Source organism: Coturnix japonica, chromosome 9 (genome assembly GCF_054131305.1).
Source record: "Coturnix japonica strain WE chromosome 9, WE-NBRP24, whole genome shotgun sequence".
NCBI classification, from domain to species: Eukaryota; Metazoa; Chordata; class Aves; order Galliformes; family Phasianidae; genus Coturnix; species Coturnix japonica.
In genome coordinates, this window is record NC_140671.1 from 7,966,845 (window position 1) to 7,982,367 (window position 15,523).

General features: G+C 40.9%; 1 protein-coding gene across 11 annotated transcripts in view; it reads right to left on the reverse strand.

Annotated features, from left to right (window-relative positions):
- DEPDC5 (DEP domain containing 5, GATOR1 subcomplex subunit) overlaps positions 1 to 15,523 on the reverse strand; it is a 37,484-nt gene that overhangs the window by 13,144 nt on the left and 8,817 nt on the right. For 3 of the 11 annotated variants that reach the window (XM_015877905.3, XM_015877900.2, XM_015877902.3), the window contains exons 15-32: positions 15,073 to 15,207; positions 14,556 to 14,617; positions 14,388 to 14,461; positions 13,178 to 13,247; positions 12,778 to 12,814; positions 11,900 to 12,020; positions 11,302 to 11,522; positions 10,353 to 10,556; positions 9,990 to 10,125; positions 9,035 to 9,132; positions 7,833 to 7,898; positions 6,409 to 6,592; positions 5,480 to 5,640; positions 4,828 to 4,945; positions 4,483 to 4,650; positions 3,488 to 3,707; positions 2,565 to 2,698; positions 1,696 to 1,804 (exon numbers count right to left, since the gene is read on the reverse strand). In XM_015877905.3, coding sequence (XP_015733391.2) covers positions 1,696 to 1,804; positions 2,565 to 2,698; positions 3,488 to 3,707; positions 4,483 to 4,650; positions 4,828 to 4,945; positions 5,480 to 5,640; positions 6,409 to 6,592; positions 7,833 to 7,898; positions 9,035 to 9,132; positions 9,990 to 10,125; positions 10,353 to 10,556; positions 11,302 to 11,522; positions 11,900 to 12,020; positions 12,778 to 12,814; positions 13,178 to 13,247; positions 14,388 to 14,461; positions 14,556 to 14,617; positions 15,073 to 15,207 — 2,318 coding nt within the window. Of the gene's footprint in view, positions 1 to 1,695; positions 1,805 to 2,564; positions 2,699 to 3,467; positions 3,708 to 4,482; positions 4,651 to 4,827; positions 4,946 to 5,479; positions 5,775 to 6,408; positions 6,593 to 7,832; positions 7,899 to 8,184; positions 8,319 to 9,034; positions 9,133 to 9,989; positions 10,126 to 10,352; positions 10,557 to 11,301; positions 11,523 to 11,899; positions 12,021 to 12,777; positions 12,815 to 13,177; positions 13,248 to 14,387; positions 14,462 to 14,555; positions 14,618 to 15,072; positions 15,208 to 15,523 lie in introns of those variants that run through there. The other 8 variants (XM_015877907.2, XM_015877904.2, XR_014949163.1 and 5 more) reach the window with 7 other exon arrangements.

Consider the following 15,523-nt stretch of genomic DNA (forward strand, 5'->3'; position numbering starts at 1 on the left):
GAAGCGACCTGTCAGTTCTACTCTGAAACAGAGAAGAGGTGGAGCCAGTGGCTCAGTTTTGATCTGGAACAACTGCAGTGCTAAACAGCATCTCAGAAAAGACATACCTGTGCTGATGAACTCTAACAGGTCTGTGTGTCCTGGATACACAAGGCACACACTCACTGATGCTTCCAAGTGCCCACAGAGTTGCCAGATAAGACTACTTATCCAGTGGAATATGACTCATCAATCTGCAGATCCCAACAGCTTCCCTCCAAGTTCCTATGTCCACATATTTTTACAGGAGCATTAAATGCTTTCAACTGATAACACACTCTTCCAGATTCTACACCTACCCTTCAAGAAAAGTGTCTTAATACACCTACTTTTACAACCAGAGGAAATAGCATCTGCTCAATAGCTTTTGCTAATAGCAAAAGGTCTGGTATGTAACTTCTAGCACACTGATGCATCAGAACAGCCAGTGATAAGAAAGACAATTTGGTCTTTTTCCCTCTGCAGTGCATAACAACTCCACACACATTTTTTCTGTGTCCTACATGGAATTTTCACCAGGTTCAGTGGTAGAAAGAAACATTAAGCATTTCCATATTTAAAAAGGGAAGTTTGAGGATGAAGCGAAGCATAAATTAGCACCTGAAGTTTTGTACACATGCCTCTGAAGCCAAGTTCTGCACCTACTTCTTCCAAGCTAAGGATGACCTGCTGATCTTAACTGCCATTTTAGAAACACTCTCGTTCTACAATAGGTGCCTACTACCATGATTACTACAGTTCCTCAGTCACTTCAACTAGCAATATCCCCGACTCCAGAATGCTGCAATGCTTGTCCTTGGTGTTGACCCAGAAGGCTGAATATAAAAACACAGATACTAAAAGAAGAGAGATGGTTAAGTATCTACTAGATTGATGGCAGGAAATTTGAGAACATTTTCTTTTAGTATTTCCAACTTTTAAACCTAGGTCATATTTTTAAGTGTAGTATCTCCATTTAGTTCCTCGTTACTCATGCTTAAAGACTTCCATTCCAGAAGACAGAAAAACAATCTATTATTTCTAGTTGGACTTGGAGTTGAGGTTCTGTCTCTCAGAGCACTCACAGCAAAGTTCACAGGAAGGCTGAGGAATGGCAAAGCTTCTTAAGGGCCTGAAGAAAGCAAGGAGATATACTCCATGATGGAGAAGACTAAGTTAGTGCAGGAATGACATCAAACTCACGAACCAGGAACAAACCTTCTTCAAACAGAAGTAAGCAACTGGAGTTCCAGATATTAAGATCCCATTGAAGCTTCACCCATAGTTTAATTATGCTCTGCGAGACAGTCACCACGCAGGTGTAGAACTGCACTGTACTGTTTAATCTAAAATGAAACTCTGACTGAAATGAAGTGTGCTGCCAGGAAAGGAAATGGGCTAATTAACAAATACCACCATGTAAATTAGCACAGCAAAGTTTTAGCAAATGCTGAGATAGCATCCCAAAGATTTCATCAGTATGCAGTAATTAGAGCATGGTTGCACCCCCGTCTCTCCTTTATGCCCTCACACACATCCCAGGCACAGGACCACTTGCTGAATTACAGAGTAAAACATGGTGTGAGGTAGTCATGTTCTTAGAATAATAGTCCTCTTTACTTCAGAATTTCTCAAATAATAAATAGTAGGTATAGAAAAGGACCAAAAATGCCTTACCTTACGAGGGCTGTCCATATAAGTAGGTGTGATAGCAATGCTCCCACTCTCTGAGGGCTGCCCAGAGCTCTTTCCAGAAAGCACTGCTGTCTGCTGCTCCCCCAGACTCCTAAAACAAAGGCAGGAATTCTGAGTTTGCTCAAATACAGGCAGAAGCTGACAGGAGTCAACTGTTGTGGAGGGGAACTACAGTATTTTCAGACATTTCCTTCTCCACACTCTGAAGCACAGAGACAATCCAATATTTTATAAGCATTTCACATTTTTCCACACAAAATAGTTTCTTGAATCTACTCAGATTTCTTACCATTACAACCATAAAAATCTCTTATATTCCTGACAGCAAAAGTGTTATAAATTGTTTTCAGCATATTTAATATTAGCATTGTGAGTTTCTTTGAACAATTCTAGATCAGTACTGAAAAAGAACCTCAGATGTTTTAGAGGCATTTCAATAAATGCCAACAGTACAAACAAGATATTTTCTTTAGGCCACATATATTACCCAACGTTTATACTGAGCCTATTCTACATATTTATGTTCCAGTTAAGCTCATATAGATACAACTGTACTGCAAAATCAGTAACGACACAGCCGATATGTGATGGATTGCACTTCCAGAGTCTCCTTATTCCTTTCCAGTCTCTTAATTCCAGAAGTATTACAGAAACATAATAGAAGTTCCAGGAAAAGCCCAGTGTTCTCTGAGCTCTGCCACAAAGCTAGTGGAGAAGCAAGATCCCACACCACCCCCTTTTTCAAAACAAAGTTCCCCCATCTGCCTTAGTCCAGGTGGAAGCTATGTATGAATGATACCCTAAAGCTCTTCACACAGACCATTTGTGCATCTACAACTGTAGATACTCACTTCTGATTGGCTTCCATCTCCAGCAGAGCTGAGAGAGCTGACGTTCCTTTCTTCCCTATGGGAGGCCCAGACTGCTCCAGAGAGTGGGTGGGGAGCGGACCAGAGATCTGCAGGCCTTTCATGGCAGACCCTTTCTAAAAGAGGGAAAATGAAAGCACAGACCTAATTAAACTAGGCTTAACTAGTAAGCAAGAACGCAGCATCTCACGTCAGCAGGCTTTACTAATCAAGCTTTAAAAATGGAGCTAAACTACAAGTAAATGAGAAATGGATCAGTCTGGTGTTTTGTATAGATGCTGTTGGCAAAATAAAACATATTGTTCTGGTAACAAGGTGGCTTTGCTCTGAAGTAAAGAGCTCCAATCCAGCATGTGAATTTAAAAGAGAACTTAATATACACTAACCAGTTTCTTACAATCCTTTTAAAGCCACTGTTTATGAGGTATTCATCTATATGGCTCTTTTCACCAATGATCTGAATCACAAGCTACAGTGTGTCCAGGTTAACCACAGTCACAGCACAAAGCACTTGCAAATAGGAGGCACCAGGCTTAAAGTATGGGCAGAACAACAGGCTAAAGCCAAGGTATACAGTGCAGAAGAGCGTGGCTTCTCACCGAGTGAGCTGACTGTTCCAATTCTATTTCCAGCCACAGCAGTAGGTGGCACCCCTTCCAGGCAAACGTAATTTAATCAGTTAATCAGCAGCAAGGTGCTAATAAGACCACACTGTTTTCCATTTGAAATATGTAATTCAGCATGGCACTGTGCTGTATATGTCCAGATACACTCTCATTCATGCATCTGGGATTGTCTCAGCTATCTCTGAGAATGCTTTATTAGACTATGCAGAGAAACTCAAAGGAAGGAGAAGAACTACAAGATATGCCTCCATCTTCTCACCCAATTAGAAGGTGACTCACTCGAATCATTCGATCGGATCGATGGCGCCGACGAATGCGGTTCAAACCTTCCACAAAGCGAATGAACCCATCTAGAAGCTGCCACTCTTCCTCATCAGAACGGGGTTTGTCTCCATACACATCACAGTGTACCTCTCCCTCCATAATACGCTTTGTGGCACTGATGCATGCAGGCAGGAGGAGAAAGCGAGTCCTCCAGAATTTCAGCGATTCAATAAGGCTGAAGGAAGGAACATGGAAGACATGCAAGTTCAGCACAACTTCCTATGAAGGATTCTACAGTAAGTAAACCTATCAGTTGTGAATTTCAGTAAAGTAAGCATCTCATTCTGCTATCTGTTTGCGATAGAAGGTGGACATGCACTGAAGTGGCCAGCAAAATGAATGCCACAGGGAAATACTCCAGCACACTGAAAAGACCATGAATGAGAAGAAAAATCAAAGCCATCCTCAGAATGAATTTGTTTGAGACCTGAAAAGAAATGAGGATACAGAAAAACTGGTCTTGTTGAGAGAAGGTATCAAAAAAGCTACTGACATTAGTGAAGATATCCCACATCGCTAACGAGAAGCTCCACAACATAGTTAATAAGTAGGAATAAAGTCCAGGATTTGAGCAAGAATCCAACAGATTCAGAGCTGAATGGGAGTTTTGAGTCAGATCCAGAAATTAGTAAGAAGCGAAGAAAAGCATCTGTACAGAAAGTACAGTACAGAAAGCCCCCATACTTATTCGCATCTGTGAAAGAGAAGTCTAAGTTTGTTTGCACTGAATTTTACTACCAAGATTTTGTATTAAAGATCAGATAACAGCAGCACTGAGTAAGATTCCAACAGCGGTGAAGAGAGGTCTGCAGCACACAGATGAAAGCAGGTCAGCTACTCTCCTGGTGTACTGAACTTTGTAGGTTGGACTTATTTGAAGAAATTTTAGGTCAGAATGGAAAAGAGGAAATTAGGACCCAGAGTAAACTGGTTGGAAAAGGAGATCTCACCTGAAATCCTCTGAGCCAGCAGAGCAGATATACTGATCCAAGTAATTCCACTTGTACTCTTCTAATCTCTCGTGGGAAAACTCTACCCAGCAAGAGACAAATTCAGAGTCAGAGTGAGAGGGGCACAAGCTGTAAGTGTAGTTTATCTGAGCAGATTCATATGGATACCTAAAAAAAACAATTAAAAAAAAACAAACACAAACCTTAATCTTGGCATTATCAATAGCAGTGCTTCTCTTTCTTCTAAAGAAACAGAAGGTTTCATGGTACCTTCTTTTGAGTACAGGCAGATGGAGAAGCACGTTCATCTGAACATTAACAAACTGCTCAACCGCAGATACTCACTTGGGCAGATATCGAGTCACAGTAATTATTTTGTCTTTTAATGTCACTTTGTGGAAAGTACGGCCCATGCTCAGCCAGTACTGATCTTCTTCCTCAGGTCGATTTCTTGAAACAAGGCCTAGTCATAAAAACAAAAGCACACACCCTTTTAGCTTACTGCAAATTCAAAACCTTTATCAACAAACTGCACCTATAGAAAAAGACTCCAGAGACAGATTCCTGAACTCAGACAAACTGAAAGACACCTTTCACCTTTTTAAGGGATATCTGCAGAATGAGCCTTTTGTTCTTACAGTTTGTGAAGGCATTTCTTCAGCTGTAATATTAGCAATACACACGTTGTCAATACAGACTTTCTTTAGGCAGGACAAGGAGAAAACAGACAACATGAAGTGCTGAGCAACTGGTGGCTACAATAGTAAAGCTGGGCTCCACTTTCCCTTCCTCTCTGTTCTTCATTTCTGGAACAAATCATCTAAACTCAACATTACAAGTAAGTGAGAAACAACTACATCTCACTTCTGCATATTCCTTTATAAAATTCCATTATAAAATAATAAAGGAATATCTATGCTTAATTCATGGGTGGTACCGGCACTGGCAGAAGGAGAAAGAGACAAAAAGACTTAATTTTCAATCCAAAGTCACCCACCTCGACTGTAAAGGGGACTGCTGCTGAGCGGGGGTGGCACAGTTGTGGCTGGCTTCTGTGGTTTAGGTTGCACAATAATCTGATAGCCTTGCATGAGACGCTGACAAATAAACTCCTCAAACACCTGCTGGGCTGTCATCTGCACTCCTTCCTCATCTCTCCTGAACACAAAGGTTAAGGAGAGCAAAGTAAGGAAGCTGACCATACGCCTATTCTTCACTCTGTGTTTCCTGATTCAGGACTTATTCCTGCACTGAGCTCTCTGCAAATGAAGCACTCTGCCTGTGAAAGCAACCTGCAGGAAGTGGAGAGAAAATGCATCCTGTTGTAAACAGGTGATGATTAGCTGTCTGGCAATACTTCTTACTGGCATCTGTGAAAGCTTTTTTTAAACCAGTAACAAAGAGTCCAATAAATACAAAGTTTGTTTTTGAGCACTTTCCAGAGAGTCTCAGTACAGACTGTACATGTTCAGCAGAACTCAGACTGCAGGTGGGCAGGCCATCCTTCCCCACAGCAGGAATTCAGGAGCAAAGATTTAAAGGTAGTTTAAACATCAATCAGCAGCTGGGATGATGAGAGACTCAGCATCACTACGCTGAGCTACTACAACTATTTCCTCTCCTGAACTTTGCCCTCCTGTTCTAAAGGGATATTTCCTCTTGGTGGTTTCCGTTATTTTGTTGAAGTAGACCTTTGTAAGCAAACCATTCCTTAAAAAGAATAGAATGTAAAGCTGTCAGATAGCAACATCAGTGGTAGCTTTGCACCTTTTCTGAAGTGAGAAAAATCCAAGCTTTTTGCTGCTAGTGATATCAGCAGCTCATTTTTCTCATGTATAAACTGCAAAGCATTCCTCTCCCATCAACTGTGTCTGAAGCGCCTTGGATTCAATGCAAAACTCTTCACAGAAAAGGTGTTGGCCAAACCTGTCCATGTCAGCCTCCGGGAGGAGATCGTAGCAGCCCTCGGTGTAATCATTCTGCAGGCTCTGGCGGTCAGGGAAGTAGTCCGTGGTCAGAGGGAGACACGCCGGAGTAGTGAGAGATTTCCAGTCCACTCCAACTGTACAACAGAAGCCTGGCACTACGGGGGGAGCAGACAGTGTCAGAACTGCCTCGATGCATCATTGGGGGAGACAATCAGGGCATATATGGTCACCCATAAAAAAAATTGGGTGCAGAAGGAGATGAAGGTGTGTGAAGAGGAGCGTTAAGAATGAAGGACAAGTGTGGAGTTGGCATCAAGACAACAGGAACAAAAAGGGGATGGAGTGGGAAGGGAAAAGGAAAGTAAGACAGGAAGAAGGGAGGGAGAGAGAGAGACAGTTTGTTAAACATTGCAGTGCCACATACTAATTCAATCCCATCATGCAAATAGCAATCAGTGTTAATGCATTTAATTTTCTACCGATTGAAAGCTAAAGCCAAAATAGCCACCATTCTGCCAAAATTACAGTAAGAAGTCAGGTGCATTTACAAATTAATAACAAAACAGAAGAGCATCCCAAGTCTGAGCAAGAAATTCAGACCAGCTTTGCATTCCAGATAATTGCAGAAGGAGCTGGGGATAAGCAGAGAAAGAATGACAGACCAGCCTCCTTTTGGAATAGTACAGCAGCACAAAAAGGAGTATTTCTACAGTTACAAAAACAGAAGACAGATCCAGAGGGGTAGGAAGACCAGAAAAATATTAACTTGGAAAGAATCCTTTCCCACACTGTCTTCTGAAGTTACATTGAAGATTCAAAAAGCTAACCAAACCATCAGTTCATTTCTGCACTACTTTTTACCCTGCCTCGAGCAATATGTAACAAGGCACTGGGCCAACTACTAGGTCTTCTCACAGAGGTCTTACAAAATTATTTTACTACAAAGATACCAATGGGAAGAACACTGCACAAGGAAACGACAAAGAGCTGCTATAAAGAAAATGTTTCCTTGAGCAGTCACGTGCTTGTTTCTGTATCAGATGAAGGTACACAATTCTCAATAAAAGATACCAAAAATTCAGACACTGACTGTACTTCATTTTTCTGTGCCAAGCAAGCCTGCCACACTGAGAAGCAGATAAGAATTCAGACACTTTAGGTTTCAATACAATAGCATCCAGTAAGAAAGGAATTTCAGATGTAAGATGACAAACAGTTCATATATTCAGAGACGTGGAGCTCCCATAAGTGAGACACTCAGAATATGGGAGATCCTGACATTTACTGCAGCACAAAAAACTACTGCCAAAAGACAAGCAGGCTCCTCAAGTTTCTTGCCTGTCACCTCCTTATTCTTCTATACATTTCCCTCCCAGTCTTCGCATCTATTTCAATTCTTTCCAAAACCTCCATCCTGCTTACTTGGATCTGAAGAGTTAGAGACAGCATCTTCAGATGAATCCTTGTTCTGAGTTTTGAAATTAATTCCTACGAGAAAGAAAAATACATTTTTACTTTTTAAAATATTACATGTCATGCCCTTTAAAGAGCTCAGAATTCTGCGCAGGAAAAAAAAAAAAACAACAACGAAAACAAAAAAACACAAAGGGAGAAAACAAGTTGTATAAAATCCCCATATCAAGTGTTCAGTGACTCTAAATAAGCCCAAACTATTAATTATGGACAGTTTTGAAGGCCAACAAGCATTTAAAGGAAGAACTAAAAAACCTGACTTATAACAGATGTATCCAGGAAATTGATACCAATATCATACCTGTTATTCTAAATAGCGTTTACTAACAGAAAGGATGGTTATCTGCTTCCATGATGATGCTGGGAAAACAGGGCTCAAACTGGCATTCATCTTTCATCAGCTCCACTGATGCCATCTGCCATCTAGCTAGGGAACTGCAACAAGATTTATTTGCTCTGAACTACACATCTATCATCTGCTGGATAACAGAGACACCATACTGAATGTCAGTGTAAACAGATGCAGCAGTTCCTTACTGTGAAGCACACATTGCAGCAAAACACGCTGTGGGCAGCAGAGGAGATTAGATTCACTGAGAAATCAGGTTTTTGGAAATTAAAAAAAAAAAAGAAAAACACAACAAAACTGTTCCATTTCAAAAGATTACTTAAACCATAAGGGAGAACCGTAAATAAAATCACCAAATCACACTACAGCAGCTACAGATGGATAAGGGGGTTCAGTCACAGAAGGCACCCATAATGACTTTCACAAATGCAGATCAACCTCCACCACGTACACGATTTATGTCCAACCTACAAACATTGAAGGTTTCTATAAAATGCAAGGATGTTTGTTGTTTTACAATGCATTCAGCAAATTATATCCAACAGGTGAAACGCAGTTTAGACTTTGTTCTGGCAACTGCTATTTGGAATGCAGAAAAAGCAAAGAACAAAAATGAAATGTACGCAAAAACCAAAGAAGGAAATAATAGAAGAGAAATCACTTTCAATTTGAAGATTTTTTCATAGAATAAGAGAATCACAAGGTTGGAAAGGACCTACAAGATCATTTAGTCCAACCGTTCTCCTATTACCTTAGCTACAGCCTCATTCCCCAACACAGTGCTCTGTCACTGCTGTGTTACCTGCACTATTACTGCCAGCCAGACCATTGGAATACTCCTCTGTGCCACTGAAGCCCAGGAAGGAGGCACCGTCACCTGGATGCCGAGAACTGCTGTGCCTAGAGAAAACCAAAGCAGCCTGTATTTCAGCACAAATACTTGCCATACTCATGACATTCCATACGTGTAATAAGAAGCAATATAACAAATAACAAGCAACCAGACTGCCTCCCTAACTGAGCCTTCACAACCTGCTCCTAATGATGTATGCAGAGATGACAAAAGGCACAAAAAACAGTACAGAGCAATAACCAATGCACTGTCTTCACAGGATGGTGGAGAGCCAGATACACATACACCTCCCTCAGAGAAATAAGATTTAGTTGTTTACTGAATCTGATTTCATGGCCCAGAAAGCAAGCATTCCAGGCTAAGGAAATTGCTTTGGGTGAGTGTGTCACTCACAGAGACCATGAACAGATTCAAAGAAAGTACTACCAAAAATAAGACAGCAGGAGACATGAGTGTTAAGATCAGAAATTACTTCATAACATTTTAAAATAAGAAAGCAATAATCTTTTATTTACAGTATAATCATGGCACAAGGACTGTGAGGATGATATAATATGAAAAGGATATGAAGAGGATAGAAGGGCTCCTCACTCTAGACATTCTGAAACAACATGGAACACAAATTTCTACAAGAGGAAATTAAAGCAGGAAGAATATCAAAATTATTGATAAAAGAAATGATTATTGGCAATTCTGAGTTGTCTACGATACCAAAATGTTGTTGTTTTGGTTTTTTTGTAAACAATACTTAATAAGAGTAGAGTGAAAACAGACAAAACATCTTCAATAAAGGAACTACCGGGCAAAAACCAGATAAGAACATCTGGAGATTGGAGAATAACTGTGCAGCTTGATAAATGGCTTACATTGCAAAGACTACTCAGATCCATCCTGAGGACCTCACCTGCCAGCTGCCTCATGATAAGCCAGCTCCAGCAGCTCAGCAGAGGAGTGTGTCAAATCCTGCTGCCCGCTGTCCTGCATTTCTGCCATATTCTGCCGAGTTTGGTGATGGATCTGGATTGCTTCTCCCGACGGACCTACAGCAGTTACAGTTTGATCATTAATTTGCTTCATCTGCCTGGATTCCTTATTTGTTTTCATTCACTCACACTCCTGTCTTGCCAATACCTTTAACAAGTCCATACACTTGCACAGCCTCTGTAATGCTGCACAGTACTTCAAGACCCCAGATTTCACAATAGTTCTCTTGTTGGATGAAGAAAAAATATTCAGAGCTATGTAACATGGTATGAAACAGACTTACCCACAGGGAAGGTGTGCATCCAGCGCCTCCTGTTAGAGGTAAGTTTCATGGGCATGCGTGATGGAGCAAACGGATTGATCAGCGCTCGCTGGGGTGTGCATCCTCCAGGTCGAATGTGCAGCATGGATTCTGCACTGCCAACATGGAACCTCCCTGGGGCACTGGAGTCACGTTGCTGAGACTCCAGCATGTTCTCAAGGACATCTAGAAAGCACACCTTAAAGTCAGTGTGAGATCAGCCAAGTAAAAGAAAGCAAATTGCTACAGGATATAAAGACCCCCCAGGTAAGTGGGAATGAGAAGAGATGAGGAATAGGCAGGGAGAGAAGCTGAAATCAATTTCAATGTAGTCTGTAAGTTGCAACATAAACAAGAAAGAGTGCAGTTTCACTTGCCATTACAGCATTTCTGTCTAGTGTCACTGTATACTCAATAAAGCCAACAAAGATAAGTCAACTATGAAAAACTACTTAGAACTTTGAGTACTCTGTCAAAAGGAAGGACACAGAAAGTGACTCTTAACAACAGTAACTACCCATAGAGAGAAGTTACAAGCAGGGTCCCCCCAGAGCTCATTTCATTACTAAGGCCAGTTCTCATTTTATAGATTGTAGGTGACCTGGATGATAAAAATTTACTTGTTTATGTCCATGTTTGCAGACAGGCACATGAGAATAGTCAAATATTAAGGAAGGCAATAGGCAGGGGAAAAGAACAAACCAGTATCAGGACACCTCTATTTAGGACAAGCCAATTAAACAAATGCAATGGAATGGGACAAGGATAATGGGAGAATTCAAACCCAGACATAGCTAGAACACAAGAAAGCAGTAACACAACTGCCAATATGTGCTCATTTTCCCTGTGCTGACCTGGCAGACCACCATGACCTTCAATTTTCTCTCTCCCCTCACTACCTAAGGTATTTTCCCATCTGCCTCAGGCTGACCTCTGGTGCCGGTATAGCTCAAAGAGCTGCTGACTTCATACTGGTGCAGGTGAGGTCGTGGGATCATCAGGATGTTGGAGATCTTGCCCAGAGAGCTGTCATCAGAAGCCTGGCTCCTCACCTCCTCTGAGGGCAGCACACGGCTCTGCAGAGAAGGGCTGCACGACACATCATAGGAACTAGAGCTCTTTCTGGTACGACTTTCTCTCTCCCTGATGGATCTACCGAAAAAAAATAGTTACAAGCAGTGATCAGAAAAAAGGGAGAATTAAATCCTGAATTATAAAGGGGCTTGAACAAGCTCAAGTCGTATAAAAGACTCAATGGCTGAATGCAAAAAAAAAAAAAACAAAACAACAACAAAAAAAACAAAACCTAAAAAAAAACCCCACACAAGACTAAAAGCAAATAAAGACTATGCAAAAAAAACCAAGACTACCACTATCTTTTTTTTTACTATTTGGATGCTAAATACTTGGTGCATTATGGAAAATACAGTGAGTGCATGCTCCCCTCATATTTCTCAAAGTACATTATGCATCAAGAAATACACCAGAGCATCACTGATGCTGAACTGGAACACTCACAGTCCTCTTACCTAAAAGTGGTGCAGCGCTGAGCTCTGGATGGACCTGGCAGTCTGAACACCTGGGCATCATAGCCATCATAATCAACCTGGATAGGCAGAGCATTCTCAGCATCTTTTGGAGCTCCTAATGCTGAAATAAAATCATAAGGTTCTGTAATCTCTTTCAATGAATGTTCAAGATCTGCAGGATAGAAGCATCCAACTCTCACTACCAAAAAACAGCTCTTGCAAAAGAAACCACATACAAAAATCTAATAAACAGAAGAGTTGGAAAGGATGTTCGCTCAGTTATCAATGTCTGTACCTCTGAATCTGTGTTGCTGAGGCCCTAGTATCTTTTCCACGTACATCCAAGAGTTTAAATAATCAATAAACCAATTTTTGTATAAACAGATGCCTCAAATCATTTCAAGAGGGAAGTGCACATTTTAAATGATCTCTGCAAGAAATGACAACTTCTATTTTAGAAGACATGCTCTAAATAACTGAAATTAGGTGGTATTAGCAGAATGCAGGCTTCTCTAACAGCAACTTTGTGGCCATATCAGTGACAGCACCTCAAGCAAGCAAATGGACTCCTGTCCCCTTCTCATGAATATCAGTGCAAGCACACCAGCCTAACCCCACCTATCTCTCTAATCAGGTGACATGCACCCAGGACAGAAACTACTGCCTCCCTCCATTGCAGTTATTTGTCTAGAACACAAATCCTATACCCACATTAACATCCTGGGTAACAATCGCATGCTTTTCAAGTTCCTCTGCAATAACTATCCTTTCCAGCATCTCATCAGAAGCACTTTTGCTGATAATGTCACTGTATTACTACAGCTGTTTGTTAGTTAGAGAGTTAGTGCAACAGATCATTTCAGAAGAGGATTACTCACAGGCATCTCGGCTACTTTTTGTTTTCTCAGTCAGTGGCTGGAGGGTCCAAAAAAGAAGAGGTGAAGAAAGAGAGAAGAACAACAACAGTCAGCATACAGTAAGGAAATACCCTAGTGTGATAAAGCATCAAATTCAAGCTCCATGAGGCAGCCATACCAGGTCGGAAGTATAAAAGACTGTATAAAGTATAAAGCATTTCTCACCTAGTTTAATCCTAGGACGTATTGATCCCAACAAACTAGTCCCTCATGCACAAACCCTACAGCATCCATTCACATATTTGTTTGCAACGTCTTTTAAACTGAGAAACACAGTGACTACTGTTCCAATATTAACACTGCTAGAAGGACTGGATACTTGGCTGAAAGATTTCTGACAGATAATCAGAAAGATACCTACTTTCCTTCCTGCCAATTTGATCCGTGGAGTGAAGCTGTTACACTGAAGCTGGCTTTTGGATGTGTAGAAACTGAAAGGGAAAGACAGGATAGTTCAACTGTCTTCTAGGAACTGAACACAGTTGCACAACCACATAGCAAACAGCCTACGAATTTGAGCTAGCTATTGGATGGAAAAAAGGGTATACCTTTCTTTTCATAAGACAACATCTGAAAAACACTGGCAGATGGTTAATGAGAGAGAAACTACTCTTTTCCTTAAAGACCAGCTCTAGAATTCTATATAACCTCAGTTTAGACCTTTTCTTAAAGTCTGCATTCCCCCATTCATTTCCTCTTTCTATAGAAAGACATCAGCTTTCACTGTCTATAGAGTACTGCACAGTTTACACGATTCTTTCTCTAATTTACCTGACACTAATGACTCATAAGAACTGCTACAAAACTAAGAATCGCCTCCCATTTGGGGTAATTATTCTTTAAGATCTGTTTCTTGTCACCAGATCCTGCCCTGTTATAATAAGACATCATCTAAGGAAAGGACCAAGCGCCTTCCAGCTACTTCAAAAGACTGGGTATATGCAACACCTGAATGGTTATTGGACAGGACAGCCATACAATGCATGAAGAAAAAAAAAAGGTTCTGCTGCAGAACAGGGGCTGTGGAAGCTGTTTTTGTTCTGATCTCTAATGGTAGAGAAAGAGCAGAGAGCATTATAACACAATGTTTAACAGAAAGCAGAAAGAAAACCTACCATGCCCTGGGGCAAAGCAATGTAAAACTACACCTCAGTGTTTCCTGTAATTGCTTTAATATTTATCCATGCTTTCCACATGCTCTTTACCTGTAACTATTCACAGGAGATGTACTTATTTTCAATAATCAGTTTAGTTGAAGTGACAGTGATTTTACTAAGCTTCCTGACTTACTTAAATCATAATTGAAGGCTACAACTCAGCTGGAAAGAGAGCTTAAGATCAAAACATTTTCCCCTTCAAATTGCCCATCATGTCTGACATGTTGAATTAATGGCCAGAGTTCTGGAAGAACACTCTTAGCTCTGCAAGACTACTGTCCCTGCTTTGCAAGCAGGGCAGCAGAAACAAACAATGGCAGAAGAAAGAATTTAACAGATGTACAGAGAGGAAAGCATAGCACAGATGTTTTGCAAAGGCTGTTATCTCCTCAAAAACCTTAAGAGTTCACCTACCTATGATTTATCCAGTGTGGAATATTGTAGTCATCACCCAGCCTGGAATCCCCAGGTCCACAGCGATTATGGAGCTGTAAGAGAATTTTAAGACAAAGCAACCTGTAGTGTCTGTCACAAAGTAACATTTCTTACAGGAACAGATAAGGGAGGAACAGCATGCATTACCTTGAAGAGTGGTACAGCATGCAACGGTTGCTCTCCCATGCATACCAAGTCCACACCAATGCCTGTAAACAAATAACAGCAGAGTTCAGCTATCAACCATGCAGGACTGATAAGCTACATCAGAACATACCACATACTCTGTATTCACAATAGATTTCAAAAACAGGGTTGCACTGCAAATAGTATCTAACAATCCCATGGTACAGCTACAGACCAAAACCACCCATGGGAATACCAGAAGTGTTTCTTCTAAACTGACACAAATCATCAAGGGTAATCCTGCAAGGGGAAGGAAGGTCTGCATGGACAGATGAAGTGCTCCAATATTGTTAATTACTGCAAGTTCTCTAAAACCTCATCATTTCAACACTGTAGACACAAGCCCTCCAATTGCAACCCCTCTTTGCCAAGTACAAAAGTTACAACAGGTACTATTCCAGCACAAGAAAAGGGCAGAACTTCTCCAAGTATATCTGCAGGTCTTCACAGAAATGGCACAGAGTGATTAGTTATTTACCATTGTCTATCATCCGCTGTTTGGTCAGAATCATAAGGAGGCGATCGACTTCAAACACACCCACACCAGGAGTGATGACCACAGACATCTGGCCAGTCCGATCAAAGTTCCTGTTTATGTAATGCTTGTCAAACACTACAAGAAAGAAACAGGGAGGATTCATCAGAAAAAGATGCTGGATGTATTTCTCAGAGCAAGGGAGCTGACTCTCTATTAGTAAAGGAATTAAACAAGTTTCCATAAAGCACGTGTGAAAGTTAAGACCTGTATGCAGCATTCTCTCCAACCAATAATATAAATAAAGCTCTAGAACAGCAGTATAGTAGCAATGGCAGAAAAGCAAATAAGAACCAGACACCTAAAAAGGGGTCTATTTTCATATGCTTAGTGTTCTAACATTTCAAAAAAAAACAACAAAAAAACCCCACACCAAACAAACAAAACCACCCAG